This window comes from Rhinopithecus roxellana, chromosome 10 (assembly GCF_007565055.1).
Source record: "Rhinopithecus roxellana isolate Shanxi Qingling chromosome 10, ASM756505v1, whole genome shotgun sequence".
Taxonomy (NCBI): domain Eukaryota; kingdom Metazoa; phylum Chordata; class Mammalia; order Primates; family Cercopithecidae; genus Rhinopithecus; species Rhinopithecus roxellana.
Window position 1 is genome coordinate 84732111 of NC_044558.1, and position 24601 is coordinate 84756711.

A 24601-nucleotide genomic window follows, 5' to 3' on the forward strand; every position below is an offset into this window, starting at 1 on the left:
AGGCATGGCATAGTCAACTTTCTAAAACCTAAAGGTAAAGAGAAAAATATTGAAAACAGCCAGAGAAAAATGATACGTTAAAAATAAGAACTATGATTCAAATGACAGCTGACTACTCATTGCCAACAGTGGACGTTTGAACCCAATGGATCAACATCTTTAAAGTACAGAGGGAGAAAGAGAAGAAAGAGAAAGAATGAAAACAGACACTCAAATTAGATTTCTATATCCAGTAACACTATCCTTCAAAAATGAAGACAAAATAGAGACATTATCAGATAAACAAAAACTGAGTTTGTCACCAGCAGACCTGTATTATAAGGAACATCAGCAGGGCATGGAGGCTCATGCCTGTTATCCCAATACTTTGAGAGGCTGAGAAGGGCGGATCATTTGAGGTCAGGAGTTTGAGACCAGCCTGGCAAACATGGTGAAACCCTATCTCTACCAAAAACACAAAAATTAGCCAGGCATGCTGGTAGGCACCTGTAATCCCAGCTACTCAGGGGGCTGAGCCAGGAGAATCCCTTGAATCCAGGAGGCGGAGGCTGCAGTGAGCCGAGATCATGCCACCACACTCCAGCCTGGGCAGCAGAATGAGACTCCGTCTCAGAAAAAAAAAAAAAAAAAGAAACACCAAAGAAAGCTCATCTGGCTGAAGGAGATGGTATCGGATAAAAACTCAGAAATATAGAGAGGAATAAAAAATACTTGAGATGATAAACAGGTGAGTAAATGTTTTTAAATTGTATTTAAAATTTTTTCTTTATTTCTTAGGTGGCTGCTTATTTATTTTTTCATTTTTTTCTCTATTTTGTTACTGAAATATGTTGTCCTGCCCATGCCACCCCACAATAAAAATCGTACCCAGCTCCCCCATTTCTTTCCCTCATCCCCTCTTCCACCACACCATCCCAGAACAAGGGCTCCAGGATTTCCTGCCCACTGGCCATTTTGGAGTGTGTCCCTTGGGTAGCAATGTGGAAACCACCGGGGCCTTTGTGGAGAAAACGGAGGGCGTTGAGGAAGTCCCAGGAGGGGCTTATTTGAAGGCCTTGGCCCCTTGCTCATAGGCAAGCTTGATCTCCTCGCCACCTGGGCAGGTGGAGGCAGATTCTTCCACGCATAAGCATTGCTCAAGTGCCTAGGCACTCCGGGGAAGGCCTCGGGGATGGTAAATCCCCAGTACTTCTTACATACCACCTGTACTATGTGTAGCTTTGGCAACAGGTTGCAGTCAGCCAGGGTGAGTTCGTTGCCATTCAGAAACTTCCTCTGAGAGATGCCCTCATCTTCAGCACTAGTTCCATCCACTTCTTCTGGGAGCGGGGATGTTAAGTAATTGTCTAAAACCTGCAGGGCTTCCAGGAGTCCCTTCTCCAGATTATCATTGAGTGCTGAGTTTGAATTCTTGATGTAGGCAGAAAATTTGGCAAATATGTCCAGCCCAGCTGTGTTGGACTCAGGGTTCAGAGCTGCCAGCTTGGGGTATCTGGGAGGGCACAGCACTGCCTCCGGAAATTCCTCCATCTCGTTGGTGTCTGTGTGCACTTCAGTGCCATACAGCAGGAATGGGAGCTGCCCTCCTGGGCACAGCTTCTGCACTCTCTCGGTCCATCTCTTGGTGTCAATGGTGGTAACATTGAAGGTGACTCCCTTGACCCACAGCACCCACTTCTCTCGGGGAGAAGGGGCAGTTCCCAATCTCGGCCCCATCACTGCCAGCCTTCACGAACAGTTCAATTGGCGGTTGTTCTTCAGCCGTGTTTGCGTCCCTTTTTTTTTTTTTGAGACAGAGTGTCGCTCTGTAGCCCAGGCTAGACACAGGCTGGAGTGCAGTGGTGCGATCTTGGCTCACTGCAACCTCTGCCTCCCAGGTTCAAGCAATTATCCTGCTTCAGTTTCTTGAGTAGCTGGAGCCACAGGCATGCGCCACCATGCCTGGATAATTTTTTTGTGTGTTTTAGTAGAGGCGGGATTTCACCGTGCTGCCCAGGCTGGTCTTGAACTCCTAAGCTCAGACAATCCACCCGCCTCAGCCTCCCAAACTGCTAGGTTTACAGGCGTGAGCCACTGCGCTCAGCCGGCACACACTTTTTATTTATTTATTTATTTGTTTGTTTGTTTGTTTATTTATTTATTTATTTATTTTTTGAGATGGAGTCTTGCTCTGTCTCCCAGGCTGAAGTGCAGTGGCGCGATCTTGGCTCACTGCAAACTCTGCCTCCCGGGTTCACGCCAGTCTCCTGCCTCAGCCTCCCGAGTACCGGTGACTACAGGCACCCACCACGCCTGGCTAATTTTTTTTTTTTTTAAGTAGAGAAGGGGCTTCACCATGTTAGCCAGGATGGTCTCTATCTCCTGACCTCATGATCCACACGCCCCGGCCTCCCAAAGTGCTGCGATTACAGGCATGAGCCACCGCGCCTGGCTGGCACACACTTTAAATACAAACCCACACTGAGGTTGAGAGTAAAAGGTTGGAAAAATGACCTAAAATAAAAACACACGTCATAAGAAAGCTATATTAATATCAGATAAAGTAGACTTCAAAACTAAGAACCTAAGAGAGGTGTTTCATAATGATAAAAGGGGCACTTCATTAAGAAGATATAACAATTTTAAAGTCTCAACCTAATCATAGTTCCAAATACATAAAGGAAAATGGATATAATTAAATGAAGAAGTAAACAAATTCATAATTAGAAATTTAATTATCTGTTAATAATTGATTGAGCTGCTAGACAAAAAAATCAGTAAGGACATAGAATACCTGAACAACATTATCAGCCACCTTGAATTAGTTGACTATTATAGAACACCGCACCCCAAAATAATAGAATTCTTCTAAAGTGCATCTGGAATAGTCACTAAAATAAACCATATGTTGGCTATAAACAAGTTTCAATAAGCTTCAGAAGACTGAAATCTTACAGAATATATTCTCTGACCACAACATAATTAAATTAGACATCAATAACAAAGAAGATATCCAGGAAAGCCCCAAGTATTTGGAAATTAAACAAGATTCTTTCAAAAAATCCATAGTATCCATGGTATACCCAAATAAATTGAAAACACATCCACACAAAACCTACACACAGGCCAGGCGCGGTGGCTCACGCCTGTAATCCCAGCACTTTGGGAGGCCGAGACGGGCAGATCATGAGGTCAGGAGATCGAGACCATCCTGGCTAACACGGTGAAACCCCGTCTCTACTAAAAAAATACAAAAAACTAGCCGGGGGAGGTGGTGGGCGCCTGTAGTCCCAGCTACTTGGGAGGTTGAGGCAGGAGAATGGCGCAAACCTGGGAGGCGGAGCTTGCAGTGAGCTGAGATCCAGCCACTGTACTCCAGCCTGGGCGACAGAGCCAGACTCCGTCTAAAAAAAAAAAAAAAAAAAAAACCTACACACAAATATTGAGAGCTGCTTTATTCATACTTGCCAAAAGTTGGAAGCAACCAAAGTGTCCTTCAATAGGTGAAGGGATGAACAAACTCTGGTACATTCATACAACGGAATATTATTCAGCAATAAAGAGAAATGAGCTATCAAAACACGAAAAGACACGGAAAAATATCAAAAGTATACTGCTAAGTGAAAAGCCAGCCTGAAAAGGCTACATGCTGTAAGACTCCAATGATAGGACATTCTGGAATAGGCAAAACTATGGAGACAATAAAAAGATTCGTGGTTGCCAGAATTTGATGGGGAGGGAGGGATGAATGGGCAGAGGGTGGGAGATTTTTGGGGCTGTGAAACTATTCCGTATAACATTATAGTGGTGGTTACATACCATAGTATATTTGTCAAAGCCCATAGACTGTACAACATGAAGAGTAAAACCTAATCTCATTATTGGCTCATCAACTGTAACAAATGTACTACACTAATATACCATGTGATTAATAGGGGAGATTTACTGGAGGGAGAGGCCTATATGGGAACTCTCTGTACTTTCCCATCAATTTTTCTGTAAACCTGAAACTTCTCTAAAAAACGTTTTCTGAAAACCCGTGTTCAAAGAACTCAAGTGACCCTGCGTCTAATAAGCTCACCATATACCTCACTTCTGATCTGCCTTCCCGTATCTCTCTTCCCTTAAGAACTCTCACTCTTAGTCAAGGAGGGAGTGGCGGAGGACAGAAGTGGATGTTGAGTATGACATCAGGCAAAACAAGTTGTTCTAGATCCTGGCTTGCTTTCCCCTTCACTCAAACGTTCATTCTACAGACATCGCACTTCTATTCTGGGCTAACCTCTCTGCTGGGCACATAGGCTATAACTGGCAACAAGTTACAATCCCTTCCCAAGAAGCATTCACAAGGTAAGGGAGAAACTGACAAGTAAACGGTCGATGACAGTTCATTATGCCAAGTGTCATGTGGGCAAATTCAGAGGACGATGAGAATGCAGAGAAGTATCTAACCCAGCCCAGGTTTTGGTCAAGTAAGATTTCCTGGAGGATGTGACATTGCAGTCAAGCCCCCAAAACTATAAGCAGCAGTTCAGAGGCAATGGGAGGCCAGGCACCGTGGCTCACACCTGTGATTCCAGCACTTTGGGAGGCAAAGGCGGGTAGATCACTTGAGGTCAGCAGTTTGAGACCAGCCTGGGCAACATGGCCAAACCCGTCTCCACTAAAAATACAAAAAACAATTAGCCGGGCATGGTGGTGGTGGGCAACTGTAATCCCAGCTACTCGGGAGGCTGAAGCAGGAGAATCACTTGAACCCAGGAGGCGAAAGTTGCAGTGAGCTTAGATGGCACCACTGCACAGCAGCCTTGGCGACAGAGTGAGACTTTGTCTTAAAACAAACAAACAAAAAAAAGCCAATGAGAAACCTCCTGGACTTGATCAGAGGTTCAGAAGCAAAAAAGACAATAGCCCATGGGGAAGCTGCAAGCAGGTCATTAAGGAATACAAACAAAGTGCGCATGCATGTGTGTGGGGGCGAGGGGTAGATGACAGAGGGGAGAAATGGGCTGGAGGGACAGGTAGAGCCAGGTCAGACCTGAGCCTTGATGTTCTCAGAAACAATGCTTAGGCAGCCCAGACAGACCTGGTAATGCCAGCTCCCTGGAGTCTGTGCCTAAGGCAGAGGACCCATCCTGGGGGAGACTCCCCAAGTCTCTTTTGAACATACTTGGTAGAAGAAGCTATCCTATAATTACTGTGTTGATAATTAGAGGCACCTCCATAGCCTCTTTCTTTCTTTTTGTTTTTTTGAGATGGAGTCTCGCCCAGTCGCTCAGGCTGCAGTACAATGGCACGATCTCGGCTCACTGCAACCTCCGCCTCCCAGGTTCAAGCGATTCTCCTGCCTTAGCCTCCCTAGCAGCTGGGTTTACAGGCATGTGCCACTACCACTCAGCTAATTTTTGTATTTTTAGTAGGGACGGGGTTTCTCCATGTTGGCCAGGCTGGTCTTGAACTCCCAACCTCAGGTGATCTGGCCGCCTAGGCCTCCCAAAGTGCTGGGATTACAGGCGTGAGCCACCGCACCAAGCCTCCATGGCTTCTTTTAACAAACACTGCACACGTTGTAGCGCTCTCACCTGCAGTGGGGTGCAGAGAGACAAAGCACTCCTCCTGGGGGGAGCCTAATGTCTGAGTCTCTTGCCAAGCACACCTGCCTGATACAACTGGGAGTTTGAGACCAGCCTGGCCAACATGGTGAAACCCCGTCTCTACTAAAAATACAAAAAGTGGCGGGTCATGGTGATGGGTGCATATTAATCCCAGCTACTTGGGAGGCTGAGGCAGTAGAATGGCTTGAACCCAGGAGGTGGAGGTTTCAGTGAGCTGAGATTACGCCACTGCATTCCAACCCATATGACAGAGCAAGCCTCTGTCTCAAAATAAAATGCAAATTTAAAAAAATTAAAAAGTCTCTCCCCAGATGCCATAGTCTGGGCAGTTCACAGCCAAGCCACAGGCTTCAATTTATTCCAACCTTGCCCTCTGGGGCGACTTCAAACCTGTAGAGATGTTGACTAGGATCTGGAGGTGCCATCTACTAAGGCAACCTTAGCCTGAGATGCTCAAGCCATTAGTCTCTGGGCCCACACTTCATCTTCCTGGGACCAGCTACACGGTATTTCCATGGCCTGAACACCATCCCGGCCCTGGCAAGTGCTTGTGGGTTCTTATAGGGTCTGTAGCCACACTTCCTCAAGAAACACTTCGGAGGTCTCTGGTTCAGACAGAGAGAAGAAAACCTCTCCTCATTCACTGTACCTTCACCAAACCCCTTCTCCCTCCTTTCTTCCACCAGATGTTTTCCCACTGAAAAGAATGGCCCCTTTGCTTCTGGGAAGGCCTCGACTTTCCTACTCCAGCAGCTCCCGTTTCATTCATCCAGCACCAACTTTCCACTTGGCTTTGACTTCTGTGACTCACTGGGAACCAAAGCCCGAGTGAATCGCCCAGAGGCTCAGCGTGGCATTTTTATTTCAAAAGTGTCATGTCTGATCTGTTTTGTTCTTAGCTCTCCAAAGAAAAAGCTTCTGCATCACCCAAAGCCACTTCCAACGGCTTCTGGCCTCTTCCATGGGACCTAAAGCCTCACTCTGTGCCCCTTCGAGACTCAGAATGACTGTGTCACGTTCAAGGACACAGTTGGCTTTCTGTAAAATCACTTGGCAACGTTGTAAGAGCTAAATGAATGTCAAGAATTTAGGCCCTGGTTGGGCGTGGTGGCTCATGTCTGTAATCCCAGCACTTTGGGAGGCTGAGGTGGGCGGATCATTTGAGGCCAGGGGTTCGAGATCAGTTTAGCCAACAGGGTGAAACTCCATCTCTACTAAAAATAAAAAATAAGTTAGATGTGGTAGTGCACGCTTATAATCCCTGCTACTCGGGAGGCTAAGGCAAGAGAATCACTCGAACCTGGGAGGCAGAGGTTGCAGTGAGCGGAGATCACACCACTGCACTCCAGCCTGAGTGACAGAGCAAGACTCTGTCTCAAAAACAAACAAACAAAAACATTAATTAAATTAAAAAGAATTTAGCCCCTTTGTCTTCTCATCTCCCCTTAATATCCCTACATCTGGTGGGTTTATGGCTGGACAGGTCTTTGCAGGCTGGTGTCTTCCTGTGAATAGCGAGAATAAGGGTCCCTGATGATCTCATATTTTCTTGTTGCCCTGCCTCAAACCCTCCCCTGGACCTTGATCTTTTTTTTTTTATTGAGACGGAGTCTCACTCTGTCGCCAGGTTGGAGTGCAGTGGCACGATCTCGGCTCACTGCAACCTCCACTCCCCGGTTCAAGCAATTCTACTGCCTCAGGTCTCCCAAGTAGCTGGCACTATAGCCATGGGCCACCACGCCCAGCTAATGTTTGTATTTTTAGTAGAGACAGGGTTTCACCATGTTGGCCAGGATAGTCACGATCTCTTGACCTCCTGATCCACCTTCCTTGGCCTCCCAAAGAGCTGGGATTACAGGCGTGAGCCATTGAGCCCAGCCTGGACCCAATCTTACCAGTGAGCCTTTTCCCAGGGCTCTCTGACAGAGCTTTGGAGGAAACACTTGGAACCTAACTGGTCCTGGCACCTGGCAGTGGGGGAATAAGGAAGGAGCGCTTGCTTCTGAAGGGAAAGTGTACTTGGCTTTCTCTTTAAAGGGTTTCCCTTGGGGAACAAGCAAGTAGCAGATGTATGGGCAATGGCCAGCTGATCCATTTGGAGATAGATTCAGGGTGTGGTGTTCCCTGTATGCCTGGGCAGGCCCTGGGAAACTGGAGCAGAGCTCAATTCTGGCCTAAAGTTGGGCAAGCTGCAGAGAAGCTTGAGTACGTTGGTTTCAGGTGTGTGAGTTTCGCCTTCTGCAGAGAAACTGGGGGGTGAAGGGTGGGGGTGGAGGGGTGTCCAGGAGGGTTAGTGTTATCTGTTGCCCAGGCATGTTTCTAGATTCTGAAGCTGCACTGGTTAATCACTTTTATTCACGAACACAGTAACTGGCAGGGAGGCTTAGCTGGACCCTCAAAGTCTGGCCTCAGTGCATCTCTTCAGTATCTTCTCCCAACACTCCAGCACAAATCACCCATTCGACTCTTGGATTCAAGCTCACCTTGAATTGGGCCTTACTTCACGCCACTCTATCTTCCTAGAATGTCTTTTCTTTCTTTCTTTCTCTCTTTCTCTCTTTCTCTCCTCTTTCTCTCTTTCTCTCCTCTTTCTCTCTTTCTCTCTTTCTCTCTCTCTCTCTCTCTCTCTCTCTTTCTTTCTTTTTTTTTCTTTTGAGATGGAGTCTTGCTCTGTCGCCCAGGCTGTAGTGCAGTGGCCTGATCTCGGCTCACTGCAAGTTCCGCCTCCCGGGTTCAAGCCATTCTCCTGCCTCAGCCTCCCGAGTAGCTGGAATTACAGGCGCCCGCCACCATGCCCGGCTAATTTTTTGTATTTTTAGTAGAGACTGGGTTCACTGTGTTAACCAGGATGGTCTCGATCTCCTGACCTCATGATCCGCCCGCCTTGGCCTCCCAAAGTGCTGGGATTACAGGTGTGAGCCCCTGCACCCGGCCCAAAGAATGCCTTTTCTTTGATAAGCCTCTCACCCTTTCAGAGGGCTTCACCGCTTCTGGGGAAGCATTCCCCAGTACCTGGGGCCTCAATTAATTTCTCCCTCCAAGTCCCAGATTCACGCTGTTGGTCTCTGGTCTAGCTCTACTGTGTCTACTTCTGTGTCTGCTTCCAGTCCTCCAAATGGACGGTTTCCTGAGCTTTCTGCCCTTGCTGTTCCCTCTGCCAGGAACTCTTTTCCTGTGGATCTTTGCAAGGCCAGCTCTCTGCCATCATTTAATATCAGCTCAAATGTCACGTCCTAAGCGAGGCCTTCCTTGACCACCCTATCTAAAGTAACCCACACTTCTACTCACTCTCTGTCCCCTCACTTTGTGTTAGTGGTGGCTCACGCTTGTAATCCCAGCACTTTGGGAGGCCGAGGCCGGCGGATCACGAGGTCAGGAGATCGAGACCATCCTGGCTAACACGGTGAAACCCCGTCTCTACTAAAAATAGAAAAAATTAGCCGGGCGTGGTGGTGGGCGCCTGTAGTCCCAGCTACTCGGGAGGCTGAGGAAGGAGAATGGCGTGAACCTGGGAGGCAGAGCTTGCAGTGAGCCGAGATCGCGCCACTGCACTCCAGCCTGGGCGACAGAGCGAGATTTCATCTCAAAAAACAAAAAACAAAACAAAACAAAACACAACGTGTTTTCGTAAAACTTAGCAGCATCTGAAATTATCTTATTTTATTTGTGGGCTTGGACTATGTCTCTTCCTCTAGAATGTAAGCTCTAGGAAGGCAGAGTGGGTTGACACATGGTTGGCACCCAACAAATAGCTGTTGATTGATTCAGTTAAGGCAAGCGTGGGGTATCCGACTTGGTCCCGGGCCTGGGCGCAATAAAGGTTGGCTGCCTGGAATATTTGCTACCTGAATGAATGAACCAAGGAATATACGAACGAAGGAATGCAGCCCTCTGCCTGCTGACTGACAGGTTGACTGACAGTTGGGGCGCCTGTGGCCAGCAGACTGTTGACTGACGGTTGACAGCTGAGTGGTAGCCAACAGACGCGCATCGGGGTTCCCGATTGGCTGGTGCAGCAGCCCCTCGGAAAGCGGCGGAAGAGGGTACCCGAGGCGACATCTCCGCCTGGGGAGGGGGGCGGCACCAGGCAGCGGGAGGCGGCCCAACAGCTCGGGCTGCGAGAGCAGCAGCCGCCTAGAACCCACTGGCCGAAGTCTCCGCGCATGGGCCCGGCTCGAGGGGCGTGGCGCGCGTCACGTGAGCGTGTTTTGGGCACGTGACCCGCGCAGGGCCAAGGCTCGCCCCCGCCTCCGCCCCTCCTCCCCTTGGCGGGTGTGATCGAGTGGCCTCGCCTCATCGCCTAGCGCCCCCCTCAGCTGCCGCCGCCTCCGCCCGCCGGCCATGTCCCCCGGCCGCCGCCGCCGCCGCCCGAGCGCGGCGCTCCTGCGGCCCGGCGCGCAGTGAGCACGGGCCCATCTTCCCGTTCCCCCGCACCGGGGCCCCCTTGTTCTCCGCGCCGCCGCCGCCGCCGCCATGTTGGGTTTGGAGCTGCAGCGGAGCCGCCGCCGCCGCCGCGGGTGAGGGAGGCCGAGAGCGGAGCCCGCCCCGCCCCGGGGCCCAGGGAGCGGGGCCGCCTCGGAGCCCGGCCTCTCCCCGCCAGTCGCCTTCCCGGCCTGCCGTGCAACCAGCGAGCCAGCGAGCGAGCAAGCGCCGGACCCCGGCCGCGCCTTCAGCTACGGCCCGAGCGAACCCGCCGCCGGGCCCGGCCACAGCCTGCAGCGGAGCCCACGAGAGGCAGCGCCATGGCGGAGCAGACCTACTCATGGTGAGTGCGGGGCTCCAGGAGGCCGGGGCGCGGCGAGGGTGGGGGTCGGGGCGCCGGCGCGGCCCGCCGGGGGGAGGAGGAGGAACAGGTGCGTGTCGTGGGGGCGGCGCGGGTTGGGGTGCACGCCCCCCTCCTCCCCACCGGAGGGGGCAGCTGGCGCGCGCGGAAGGCGGTGAGTGGCCGGGGACCCGGCATCCAAGAAGGGGGATGGAGGAGGAGGCAGCGGCGGATGTCATCTGGCTATGGGCGGAGCAGGTGATGGAGAAGGGGAGCACGACCCCGGGGGTGGGAATCCCACGGATGGGAAGTTGAATCCGACCGGCACCCCGGAACTGACTCTTGGGGTGTTTCCTGGGCAGGAGGACTCGAAAGGGTGGAGAGAGGCAGGCCAGGGCAAAGGTGGGCCGCTGAGATGAGAGGAAGCTCTAGTGAGAACAGGTGATAGAGGCAGAACTTCCTAAGTTGGGAGAGTGGAGCAGCCGCCGCAGCTGCGGGGCCGCTGCTTAGCTCTGGGACAGGGAGCCCAGGGAGAGTTGGTGAGGTGGGCAGAGGCCCGGGAGTGAGGGGAGGAAAACTGCGCGGGGAGAGTCCGCGAACCTTGGAGGGGAGTCACTGGTCTTCGAAGAGGTTGGAAGAGGAGCCTGTTTGAAGAACCTGTTTAGGAATTCGTTGGTGACAGTGGGGCATGGGCAGAGTCTTTGTAAGGGTTAGTACTATTATTTTAAGAGGAATGGCGCCCAGGGCCAAGTATGGAGGTGGAGGACCTGCAAGTTAAGTTCATTTCTGTGGGGCTTTTAAAGTTAGTAAGTAGCTCGTTAAGGGCCGAGAAGCTAGAAGCTACTATGTAGTTTATTAAGGGCCGAGAAGTAAGAAGCTGCTATGTAGCTTATGGGGTGACAACCTGCATTTCCGGAGAAGGGAGTGCCAGGGTTTGGGAGAAGGATCGTAAGAGGTCTTTAGCATGCAGAGGTGGGATATTTGGATGACGGGTTGAAGGAATGATGGCAGATTCCATGAAGAGTGGAAATCGGGTAGTGAGAAGGAAGTCATAGCTGGAGAGTGAGGAAGCAAGAAATGGCATGATTGTAGGAGTGGGGGACCTGGCTGCAGTCTAGAGAAATGGTTTGAAATGGTTTACTCTTGAAGCAAGTGTGGTTTGGGACAGAACTGTAGACATTCCCTTCTTAGAAAAGAGCATAATAGAATGAGAAGAGCATGGCGTGTGAAGTTGGAAGACCTATTTCGGAGGTCCGGTTTGCCATCAACTTGCTTTGTTGATACGACATGATTGTGAGTTCTTCGGTCCTTTTTCCTTACCTATAAAGTAGAGGGAATTACCTTTTCCACAGCCTGTAAGGATTGAGTACGTTTAGAAAGCACTTGGCAAACTGTGAAGTGCCGCAGATCTTACTATATTAATTTTAATTATCCTAGAGAAACATCCAAGAAATGGATAATACCTGAAAATAAGGAATGGTTTTAGGTAGAAGAGTTTGAGTGGATTATTTATAGTGTTAGAGGTTATAAGTCAGTAACTCATTGTGTCTTCACATAGAGAAAGGGAGTTGGGGATGGAAGATGATAATTCTTTTTTTTTTTTTTTGAGACGGAGTCTCGCTCTGTCGCCCTGGCTGGAGTGCAGTGGCCGGATCTCAGCTCACTGCAAGCTCCGCCTCCCGGGTTCACGCCATTCTCCTGCCTCAGCCTCCCGAGTAGCTAGGACTACAAGTGCCCGCCACCTCGCCCGGCTATTTTTTGTATTTTTAGTAGAGACGGGGTTTCACCATGTTAGCCAGGATGGTCTCGATCTCCTGACCTCGTGATCCGCCCGTCTCGGTCTCCCAAAGTGCTGGGATTACAGGCTTGAGCCACCGTGCCCGGCCGAAGATGATAATTCTTAAGGGAACTTCAGTGATGTATATGCAATCTCAAGAAGGTAACTGAGAGACAAAGTAACCCCAAAGGAAGAACTAAAATCTTGGTGAACACGTGCTCTAAGAAGAGGTTTAAGCTAATTTCATAGTTTTGAGTGACAGCTGCCCTTCAGTAGCAGGTCATAGGGAACACAAGATTACAGTTTCAGCTTCCTTCTGGACAGAGTAAGAAATGAAGGTGAAGGTGTTTTTGTCATGCCTTGTGGTTACTCATCTTGAGCTTCGCATACTCTGGCCCTAATGGCTGTGGCCCTGACAGTCCTAATGGCTGCTTTGCTGTTTTTACTGTGCTGTACAAAGGCCACGGATGGTTGAAAGAATAGAAAACTCAGTGCTCAAGAAATGGGGAAAATGAAAATGTTTTACAAGGTAGGTTGGACGCACACTACCTCTCTCTGACATTAGTTGGCACTATTAAGGAGGGATTACTTTGTGAAGTTTGACAATTTACACATTTATTCTACTAAAATACTTCCTTCAGGGTCCGCTCTGTTTGCTTTGCAGGCAAAGAAATTCCTTGAAATCAGGGAGCTTAGCCCCTCACCTTTAGCAGGTTTTTGAGATGGAGAAAATTTTTACATGATCTAGAGAGAGGGTGGCATACAAGCGGAGACTGGGGAAACCGGGCAGTTTGCTTTTTTTTTTTTTTTTTTAAGACAGAGTCTCGCTCTGTCACCCGGGCTGGAGTGCAGTGGCGCCATCTTGGCTCACTGCAGCCTCCGCCTCCCAGGTGCAAGCAGTTCATGTGCCTCAGCCTCTCGAGTAGCTGGGACTACAGGCATGTGCCACCATGCCCAGCTTTTATTGTAATTTTAGTATAGATGAGGTTTCACCATGTTGGCCAGGCTGGTCTCGAACTCCTGACCCTGTGATCTGTCCGCCTCGGCTTCCCAGAGTGCTGGGATTGCAGGCATGAACCACCGTGCCCGGCCGCAGCTTCCTATTTAATAGTTGTTCCTGAGTCAACTGACTAATAATGTAATAAAATAAGGAGCTATACACATGGCATTAAATATACACATTTAATTCTCACAAGTTTCTGAGGTAGGTGATACTTCCCTATTTTATAGAGGAAGAAACAGGCTTGGGAGGCCAAGTGATATGTTTTAAGTACTTCACTTGTGATGCTCTATTTTGTCTGACATGAATTCTCCCATCATTTTACTCATTCTTATTGAAATATAAGTATGGAAAAGGTATTCCAGTAGTCTGTGTAAACTGATTTTTGGATTATCCGTCATTTTGCAGTTATCTTTGTCTCTCTTCCTTTGGCTTGTGCAAACAATCAAGAGTTGATTACTTTTTGTGTGTGTGTGAGAGACAGGTCTCACTCTTTCGCCCAGGCTGGAATGCAGTGGCCCGATCTAAGCTCATTGCTCACTGCAGTCTCTGCCTCCCAGGTTCAGATGATCCTCCTGCCTCAGCCCCCCGCAGGTGGCTGGGACCACAGACGTGCGCAACCACGTCTGCTAGTTGTTTTTTTTTTTTTTTTTTTTTTTTTTGTATTTTTACTAGAGAGAAGGTTTTGCCATGTTGCCTAGGCTGGTCTTGAACTCCTGACCTCAAGCAATCTGCCTGCCTTGGCCTCCCAAAATGCTGGGCTTACAGGCGTGAGCCTCCATGCCCGGCAATTGATCTCTTTTTTTTTCCCCCTTGAGATGGGGTCTCACTTTGTCATGCAGGCTGGAGTGCAGTGGCAAGGTCACAGCAGCGCCTCCAGGGCTTAAGCGATCCTCCCACCTCGGTTTCCTGAGTAGCTGGAACTACAGGCGTGCCCCACCACGCCCGGCTGATTATTGCATTTTTTTGTTTCGCCATGTTGCGCTTGCTGGTCTTGAACTCAGCCCAAGTGATCTGCCTGCTTTGGCCTCCCAAAGTGCTGGGATTATAGGCATGAGCAACCCTGCCCGGCCCCGCTTTATTTTTTTAAACAGACTTGTGCTTTTTATTTGTATGCGACCTTTGGAAAAACCAAACTGTGGAGACTGTTGTGCCACTATCGATTTGTCTGAGGATGGAATCAGTGAAGAATGTAAAGGCGTATGCAGATGGGCTCCTTTAGGATTTTCATATAATAAGACATGTAAATTATTAGTAATGAGTTGATCATTACTGGAGCTGGGTGATGAGTACGTGGAGGTTTATTGTTCTGTTGACTTTTACATGTTTAAATTTTTTCAGGATAAAAAGTTTTTTCAAAAAGCCCTTATATGTAAGTTCATGTGTGCTTGCTATCTTCCTAGCAAATTCCATCAAAATTCTGTACTCAAGGGTTCAACTCAAATTCTGCTTAGCTGTGAAGCATTTTCTGACCACCCCATATGAAAATGATATAGTTTTTTTTTTGAGGCAGGGTCTTGCTGTGTCGCCCAGGCTGGAGTGCAGTGGTGCCATCTCGGCTCACTGCAACCTCCGCCTCCCAGGTTCAAGTGACTCTCCTGCCTCAGCCTCCCCAGTAGCTGGGATTACAGGCACCCGCCACCACGCCTGGCTAATTTTTTGTAGTTTAGTAGAGAAGAGGTTTCACCGAGTTAGCCAGGATGGTCTTGATCTCCTGACCTCAGGTCATCCGCCGGCCTCAGCCTCCCGAAGTGCTGGGATTATAGGCGTGACCCACCGCTCCCAGCGATCTTTTAATTTTTAATACTTACAGTTTTGTCTGCATCATTCCTTCCTTATCTCATGTAAATACCTAATCTCCTAACTAGATTGTAAACTCCTTGAGTGTAAGGACCATGTAACACTAACCTTGGTTCTCCCATAGTGCCTAGCACATTGTAGTACACATAGCCCCTGCTTAGTAAATACCGAGTGGTAAATAGGACACTGAATTTCAGGATGCTTCATTCTTTGTTGAAAGAATAGTAAACATAAGGAGAATGCTACTGAATGAAAGGTAATTGTTTATCACCCATGTACTTATCAAAGAGGGCTTTTGGTAACTTGGTTTCCTGATGTACCAGTGCTGCAAGAATGAGGAATGCCATCCTTTATTAAAGTCCTAAATAAAAGCTATTGACAAAATAAATGGAAATAATTCGTAACACCAGAATCTTTATCACAATTTAACTACAAGATTCTGCGTATAGCCTTTTTTCTCACATGCACTGAGGAAGTAAAAGAATGCGTGTGAAAACATAGATTGAGTGTGCTAACTGGACTTTTATTAATTTGAGAAAAACACCTTGCTTCCTGTATATTTATGAGCAGTTTTAGTGTAAGTTCTGTGAGAAACAGGAACTCGTCTCTTGATGAAGCAAAATGTGATACTTATATATAACTGCTATTGAGCCCTGCTAAACATTACTAATGTTGGTGTGAGGGAAAAGGAAGTCAATTTATTTGAACTCCTTCAAGTGAGTTTTGTTACCAAAGTACTATCGTAATAACTTGTGTATTTTCTATGTGATAGAGTTTTACAAGCATTGCTAAGTAAGGAAATTGAGACTCAAAGCGTATAAGTAACTTGCCCAAGGGTGTAAATCGTAAAGGGCTCAAAGTGAAGATTATCTAACACCAAAATTCTGACATTGAATCTGTCCACTTAATGTTTCCACAGTCTTTACTGTAAGCCAGCCCTCTTGCTTGAGTTCCTATATTGGCCTCTTTGCTGGGTTTCTTGCATTATCTACCTGTTGGTACCTTCTTGGCCTTCTAACAGCCTAAGTCAAATCTTGCCAGTTCTCTGCTTAAAAGTATGGGTTTTGGCCACACTTAGAATAAAACCCAGATTCTTTAGTGTGGTTCTTCATGGTCTGATCTCGTATGTGTCTCTGAGGGATAACAGACAATAAACAAAATAAGCTACATAAGGATAAAACCCTTTCTGTTCTGGTACTCTCTCCAGTGCTTGGCATTTAATAGATACAAGTAGGTGGCTGCTCTGTGCTGCCCATCTTTTTTTCTTTTTTTTTTTTTTTTTTGACGGAGTCTCGCTCTGTCGCCCAGGCTGGAGTGCAGTGGCCGGATCTCAGCTTACTGCAAGCTCCGCCTCCCGGGTTTACACCATTCTCCTGCCTCAGCCTCCCGAGTAGCTGGGACTACAGGCGCCCGCCACCACGCCCGGCTAGTTTTTTTTTGTATTTTTTTTAGTAGAGACGGGGTTTCACTGTGTTAGTCAGGATGGTCTCGATCTGACCTCGTGATCTGCCCGTCTCGGTCTCCCAAAGTGCTGGGATTACAGGCTTGAGCCACCGTGCCCGGCCTTTTTTCTTTTTTTTTTTAAAGACAGAGTCTTGCTCTGTCCAGGCTGGAGTGTGGTGGCGCGATCTCGGCTTACTGCAACCTCCACTTCCCAGGTTTGAGCAATTCTCGTGCCTCAGCCTCCCGAGTAGATGGGACTACAGGCACGCTCCACCGTGCCCAGCTAATTTTTTGTTGTAGACATGAGGTTTTGCCATATTGGCCAGGTTGGTCTCAAACTCCTGACCTCAAGCAATCCACCCACCTTGGCCTCCCAAAGTGCTGGGATTACAGGCATGAGCCACCATGCCTGGCCCATGCTACTAATTTTAAGTTCTGATCTCAGGGCTATATTATATTGAGGTGATGTATTGTTGTGATAATGGACATTACATGTCAGGTATTTACAAATATTACTAAACCTGAGAATGACCAATAACACAGGTCTCCGTATCTAGTAGAAGTCAGTTCTACTTTTGGATTACGGTTGTGTATTGTTGTATCTGGTATGATCATATCCGACTGTAGCTGATGGAAGTTTTTCAGAGAGAAAGTAGTTGAAAATGTGTATCTAGCATTATAGACTTTAGAAGATTTGCTCATTATTATTATTATTTTTTGAGACGGAGTCTCACTGTGTAGCCCAGGCTGGAGTGCAGTGGCGTAATCTTGGCTCACTGCAACCTCCGCCTCCCGGATTCAAGCGATTCTGCTGCCTCAGCCTCGCAAGTAGCTGGGACTACAGGCGCTTGCCACCATGTCCGGCTAATTTTTGTAATTTTAGTAGAGTTGGGGTTTCACTGTGTTAGCCAGGATGGTCTCCATCTCCTGACCTCATGATCTACCCGCCTCGGCCTCCCAAAGTGCTGGAATTACAGGCGTGAGCCTCCACGCCTGGCCCTTGCTCATTATTTTAAAAACGTATTTTGCCTACTATAGTTAAAGTGCTATGATAATGTTGTTTGGGTGATGTGTGATTTAAACTAAAATTAGCCAAAGTTAACACCATGAATTTATATTTAAATCATTTTCCTCAAGGTTTGTTATAAAGCGTTCAGGGGGTAAAGAAAGCTGGAGAGTGTAACCATATCAACCTGTAAGTATCAGGTAGTACTGTGAATTTAAATGCTTAATGATCTGGCCGGGCACGGTGGCTCAAGCCTGTAATCCCAGCACTTTGGGAGGCCGAGACGGGCGGATCACGAGGTCAGGAGATCGAGACCATCCTGGCTAACATGGTGAAACCCCGTCTCTACTAAAAATACAAAAAATTAGCCGGGCAAGGTGGCGGGCGCCTGTAGTCCCAGCTACTCGGGAGGCTGAGGCAGGAGAATGGCGTGAACCCGGGAGTCAGAGCTTGCAGTGAGCTGAGATCCGGCCACTGCACTCCAGCCCGGGCGACAGAGCGAGACTCCGTCTCAAAAAAAAAAAATAATAATAATAATAAATAAATAAATAAATGCTTAATGATCATGCATTTCTCAAAAAGATTTTTACATGATCATTTATTTTAGAGATGACAAATGCCATTGGATTGTGACGTGTAGATCTATATATTTGTATTTTATTTCAACATTAATAATTATTTCATTCTCATCGTTCATATCTGTTTTATCAAACCATCTCTTGAAAATTTAGAGATGGCTTAAGAAGAGAGAGTGTTAATAACCAAGTGCCGTTTTATTTAGTTGGCTGCTTTTGGCATCTGAAACTTTTTGTGACTGCTGTCATGACAGTAAAGCTATAAGTATAATTTGATTTTTAAAATTCAATAATCTATTTTTGATGTTTCTAGAGTTTAATGGTTCCTTCTTAGGAATTTAAAATGCTGATTGTATGTGATGTATGTATAAATTGTTTGCAACTTTCACTTTCTTTTCTTTTTTTTTTTTTTTTTTTTTTTTGAGACGGAGTCTCACCCTGTGACCCAGGCTGGAGTGCAGTCGTGCGATCTCGGCTCACTGCAACCTCCACCTCCCAGGTTCAAGCAATTCTCCTGCTTTGGCCTCCCAAGAAGCTGGGATTACAGGTGCGCACCACCTCGCCCGGCTAATTTTTTTTTAATGTATCTTTAGTAGAGACGGGGTTTCACCATGTTGGTTAGGCTGGTCTCGAACTCCTGACCTCATGATGCCTGCCTCAGCCTCCCAAAGTGTTGGGATTACAGGCATGAGGCACCACGCCCAGCTAACTTTCACTTTCTGTAATGTATTTTCTTATCCTCACTTAAAGAGTTAGAGGCAGAATATTTGTCTTCTGGAATTTTAAGCTCTGAGGAGCTCAGAGGGGCTCCAAATGATCAAGTTCAGTTTTACAGGGAAAAATCGACAGTTAGTCCCTATGATCCTCTCAATGAATTGTTACCTCTCACATTTTATTAATAAGTCAAACTAGGGCCACAGCTTAAAATGAAACAGTCCCACTTCATTGTTGTGGTATGACTAGGTTGAGCCCCTAAGAAAAAGTTTTTGTAGGTATCTTCAAGGTATTAGACCAAGGAATATACCTTAGCCTAATGGAGACCTTATGGGAAAATCCCATTTCTTGGTTTGTAGAGTTTTCCTTAACCTGGTAGGAAAACTTAATTATCTCTCTTTTGGAGTTCCAGCATGTATAGTGAGGAACCACCAAAGGATTTGTTTTTTAAGTGCTCTGAAGTGGAGGTGTGTCCTAGTTGTTTTTACATATTTTGAATTGTATTGAGTGTAAGTGATTATTCAAAAAGTATTCAGTTGTGTTATGCCACTCATTAAATTTTCATTTGAAATCTTGAGATATGAGCACCTCATTCTGTTATGGTTTCTTCTAATCGGGAAATGTTTAATGTGAGGGTGGTTTTCATCTCTAGTTAACTGTGACCTAGCCATGTCTTAGTCCTGGTGTTGTATTTGGTACAATAGTTATACCTGTTGTACTCCACAGGTACACCTCGTTGTGAGGATTTAGTGAGATGATGTACATAAAAATGCTTCGTACATTGCAAAGTGCTCCCTGAAGCATGCTGTTTGTTCTGTACATTATTTGTTAGAGCCAGATAGGTTCCAGATAGAGTTCCTCACTATAGAAATGACTTCTTGTTTCACAGTTTAGCCAGCACTTATGTCCTTTGTATTGAGAATGTCACATAATGTTATATACAAAGAAGTAATGGTCTCCAAGTTGTCACTGGTTTATAAGTTTCATAGTCCATGGCTACGTTCCACAAGAAGAAAGATAAAGAGTAAAGCTGTTTCTTTTTTTTTTTTTTTTTTTTTTGAGATGGAGTTTTGCTTTTGTCACCCAGGCTGGAGTACAGTGGCACAATCTTGGCTCACTGCAACCTCCACCTCCTAGGTTCAAGCGATTCTCCTGCCTCAGCCTCCTGAGTAGCTGGGATTATAGCTGTGCGCCAACACACTCGGCAATTTCTGCATTTTTCGTAGAGAAAGAGTTTCACCATGTTGGCCAGGCTGATCTCAAACTCCTGATCTCAGGTGATCCACCCACCTCTGCCTCCCAAAGTGCTGGGATTACATGTGTGAGCCACCACGCCCAACCTGTTTTTTCATGTTAGTTTTATCTTAATTTTGAAGACATTTTCCTTCATAATCTGCTTAAATGAAGAAAGAACAGCAGAGTGGATAGTTCTCATCTTTCCCTGCTTTTCTTTGGAATGCATGGTACGGTTTTCTACCCTTCTTTTTTTTTTTTTTTTTTTTTGGTTTCTGCCCTTCTAAAATGCCTGAGGAGGAGCTGCTAGCAGGTTTTTTTTTTTTTTTTTTTTTTTTTTTTTTTTTTTTTTTTAAGAGGGGCTCTCGCTCTGCTGTCTGGGCTGGAGACTAGTAGCTGAGATTATAGGCATGTGCCACCACACCCAGCTAATTTTTTATATTTTTAGTAGAGACAGGTTTTCTCCATATTAGTGAGGCTGGTTTTTAGTCAGGCTAAGTCTTGAACGTGTGACCTCAGGTGATCCACCCACCTCAGCCTCCCAAAGTGCTGGGATTACAGGCGTGAGCCACTGCGCCTGGCCAGCAGTTTATCTGTTTCCTTATCCCACATCATGCCTGACAAGCACACCCACTTCCCTTCATCTGAGGCCTCAGGCTTGGGCTTCACTCTTGACCTAGATAGGGCAGGTGTAGCAAATAAAGTTTTGCTCATTGTTTCTTCAAGCTACTTGTACAGTCATTGAGACCAACGTACAGTGCCTGACTTTGCTTTGTTTTGTTGTTTCTTTAAGTTCTATCTAGACCTTGTTTAGCTTCCAAACGTGACTAAATCTTCAAGCTTTGCCTGATAGCCTTTGACTATATACTCTGACTTTATAAACTTTTGAAATTTACACTCATTTCTTTGTTTTGTTTTGTTTTGTTGTTGTTGTTGAGATGGAGTTTTGCTCTTGTTGCCCAGGCTGGAGTGCAGTGGCACCATCTTGGCTCAAGCAATTCTTCTGCCTTAGCTTCCTGAGTAGCTGGGATTACAGGCATGCACCACCACGCCCAGCTAATTTTGTATTTTTAGTAGAGACGGGGTTTCTCCATGTTGGTCAGGCTGGTTGTGAACTCCTGACCTCCGGCTGATTTGCGTGCCTTGCCCTCCCAAAGTGCTGGGATTACAGACAGGTGTGACTCACTGTACCCAGCCCCCTACTTGCAAAAATACTACTTTTAGAAGTAAAGATTAGTTGTGAAAAACAAATACCTTTGCCATTGATTAGTGCAAATGTTTCTAGAAATGCCACCTGGGACCGTGGCTAGGCTGGCTAGAACTAGTTGAAGATATGAGGTAAGAACAATTAACCAAAAGGTAAGAGTATGTAGAGGAAAGAATGGAAGACCAGAAATTGAGGCTTGGGAAACTCACAAATAAGAAATGGCAGGAAGAAGAGGAGTCAGAAGAGGCTCCATCAGAGGTAGGATAATTAGGAAAGTGCAGTGGCGATGAAAAGGCACAAGATGATTTTTAGGGGCAGGAGTGTAAAATGCTACAGGATTCAGAGAGAGTGAAGAAAAGCAGGCTATTGAATTTGTAAAGGAAGTCATTATTGAGAGTGCACTAATAAAGATCAGAATAGTAGGGTGGAAGCCCAATCAGGAGTAGGTCATAAAGAAATAAAGGCATCTTCTGGGTACTGGCCATTTGAGAAGATGTGAAAGATTTGAGGAAAGAGAATGGTATAGACAGCAGGGTCTAAAGGTCTTTTGTTTTTGTTTTTTATAAATAAGGGAGATAATTGTATATTTGCAGGCAGGGAGAGGAAATTGATCTCAGAAAAAATATATACATATTTTTTCACGCCATTCTCCTGCCTCAGCCTCCCGAGTAGCTGGGACTACACGTGCCCGCCGCCTCGCCCAGCTAATCTTTTGTATTTTTAGTAGAGATGGGGTTTCACCATGTTAGTCAGGATGATCTCGATCTCCTGACCTCGTGATCTGCCCACCTCGGCCTCCCAAAGTGCTGGGATTACAGGCATGAGCCACCATGCCCGGCCCAATATATATATATTTTTTACTGTAGTTTCAGTTTAGAGATTTCTACCTTTTAAAAAATTGTTATGGATTTCAGTTAGAAGTTGTAAAGAGACTTTCAGAGGAGTCCTTAGTGTGTACATTTAGTTTTTGTCTTTCTTGGTTTGTATGTTGTCCACTGAATTTTGGATTGTATTGTATTTTAATAGCGTTTGGGTTTTTTATTGATAGAATATAAAATCCAGCCTCTTCAATCTGACTTTCAAAACAATCTGGTCTTATAACCCTGCTTCCCTATATTTCCTTTAAATATTACTTGTTACTTCAGTCAAACTGGGTTACTTCTGTTTCCTCTTTTATGTAAGGTGACTCTTCTGCTGTGTTTGCCGTTCTTCCAAGTCTCTTAAACATGTTGACTCCTACCCATTGTTCAAGATCCAACTGCAATGCTTTCCCTTTGCTGTGGAGCCTTCCGATTGGCCCAGGAGAAATGTTTTTCTGATGCCTACACCTCTTTTCTTTTCTTTTTTTTTTTTTTTTTTTTTTTTTTTTTTTTGAGATGGAGTCTCACTATGTCGCCGGGGCTGGAGTGCAGTGGCCGGATCTCAGCTCACTGTAAGCTCTGCCTCCCGAGTTCACGCCATTCTCCTGCCTCAGCCTCCCGAGTAGCTGGGACTACAGGCGCCCGCCACCTCGCCCGGCCAGTTTTTTGTATTTTTTAGTAGAGACGGGGTTTCACCATGTTAGCCAGGATGGTCTCGATCTCCTGACCTCGTGATCCGCCCGTCTCGGCCTCCCAAAGTGCTGGGATTACAGGCTTGAGCCACCGCGCCCGGCCCTACAGCTCTTTTCTATCATATGGGCAGCACTCAGGATTTTCTGACCTTGTATTGAATGTATTTAATGTGACCATCTTCCCATTTTGACAATGAACTCTGTGAGGGTAGGTTCAACGCCGTTAATTTCATGGTGCAAAAACCTACAGATAGTTTTTGTAGTCAGATTCTCTTTGTAAAGGAATGAATATTTTAGGGGTGAAATTTGTTAGATGCTGGATTTTAGAATAGAATATCTCCCTAAAAATACGGTGACAAGGCACATGGAAGAGAGGAGAGAACATCTTACTGCTCTTTGAAGGGAATACAGAAATAAAATGGTTACTGTCAAGTTCGTTCAAGTGTTATGGCCAGATTTGTCTAACTTCCTAATATCCTGACAACATCTAGAGAAAGAAAGGGGCGCAGCTATGAGACATTTACAAAGGGCCACAAGCCCTTTAGAGTGTCATCTTCATTTAGCTCGGTCTTCTTGAACTTGACCACTGACTCACTTACAAAAGTGTGAGTAAAATATAAGTTTATTTATACTTTGTATTTCCCAGACAGCCACTTGTTAAGTATGTGGCATATATTAACTTGTTTTCTAAAGTGGAGATGCTCTGCCTTTTTTTTTTTAAGAATTTGCAAAACAGTCTTAGGGAAAAAAATTTCAATAACATACTCGTGAAAATATTTTGCAGGAAACATCTCTTGAGATATGAGTAACTATAAGCTGTATGTAAACTAGCTTTTGAACAATGTAATATTTCTCTCTCTCTTTTGCCACTATATCTGGAATTCATAGTCTTCATATTACGCTGTTGTGTAAAAACCTAAAAAAAGTTTTTAATAGAATCTTATTTTACCATTTTTTTCTCCTTTTTCTAAAAGTCTTTTCTTTTTCAGCTCATTTCTTGTCCTTTGTTTTATAATTACTTGGAAAAGGCAATTGAAAAAAATCTCTTGGCCTGATGTGTGCATATTTTAAAGTTAATAGATATAGCAGTGCCTCAATCTTAGGTCAGAATTAAATAACACCGTCGTCTGGAATAGGCATAAACCAGACATTTGGGGGATTAGGAGTTAGTTTTGTTTTTGAACCTTTGTATGCTTTGCAGTGGTGAAAACTTACAGGCCTAAGGCTGATGTATTAGGCTGGATTCCTAGATAGCAAAGGTCATACAACCATGGGCACATGTTATCAACCAGCTCAGGAAAAAGGGAATAACAAGTAGAAGTAGGGAAGAAGTGTGCAGGGCAAATGTAATTGAGCAATAGAAGCAGAGGCGAAGGTTAGAGAAGAAGTGGAAAAAGGAGGCAGCTACCAAAAAGTAGACAGCTAAACCAGAGTCATTGTGTAGCAAAGGTGCAAATAGCCCAAGACATCTCTGGAAATCACCTTTGTGTTCAGGTTAGATTTACCAAGTTGATAATGAGTCAACCTTTAGTGATATAGGGTAGATAGTCTTAGCTTGTCCTGTTAGCTGTTGAGAGCATCAGGTTTGGGCTTCACAGCTAGAGACCTCAGAGACACTCTTGATTCTCATCAAGTAAGTCGGTAAGGCCTATTGACTTTTTGCTCCATGTTTGTGTGTATATGTAGAATATTATTTAATATATTTTAAATTTGCTTTCTCTCCCTTCCCCTAAATTTTTGTTCCAAGATGACCCTTCCCTTTGTTCCCTTAAAGTTTTGAGGACATGAATAATGTTCATGTGTTTATCGTCAGTGGTCTGGCACATAGTTTATTAAAGTGAAGATTATTCTGGATTTAATTTTTGTTTTTTGTTTTTTTTGAGACGGAGTCTTGCTGTGTCGCCCAGGCTGGGGTGCAGTGGCCGGATCTCAGCTCAC

The 24601-nt window shown here is 46.0% G+C and overlaps 1 protein-coding gene and 1 pseudogene across 2 annotated transcripts in view; one reads left to right on the plus strand and one right to left on the minus strand.

Moving 5' to 3' along the window:
* Positions 1 to 1042: 1042 nt before the first annotated feature.
* Positions 1043 to 1728, minus strand: LOC104666357 (annotated as a pseudogene). Its single transcript, XR_004059707.1, has one exon. The product of XR_004059707.1 is annotated as a chloride intracellular channel protein 1 pseudogene (transcript).
* Positions 1729 to 9853: 8125 nt separating this feature from the next.
* Positions 9854 to 24601, plus strand: part of SPPL3 (signal peptide peptidase like 3) — a 139251-nt gene continuing 124503 nt past the window's right edge. Inside the window, exon 1 of the mRNA XM_010368307.2 lies at positions 9854 to 10359. Coding sequence (XP_010366609.1) covers positions 10337 to 10359 — 23 coding nt within the window. The 5' untranslated portion in view covers positions 9854 to 10336. The remainder of the gene's footprint in view (positions 10360 to 24601) is intronic.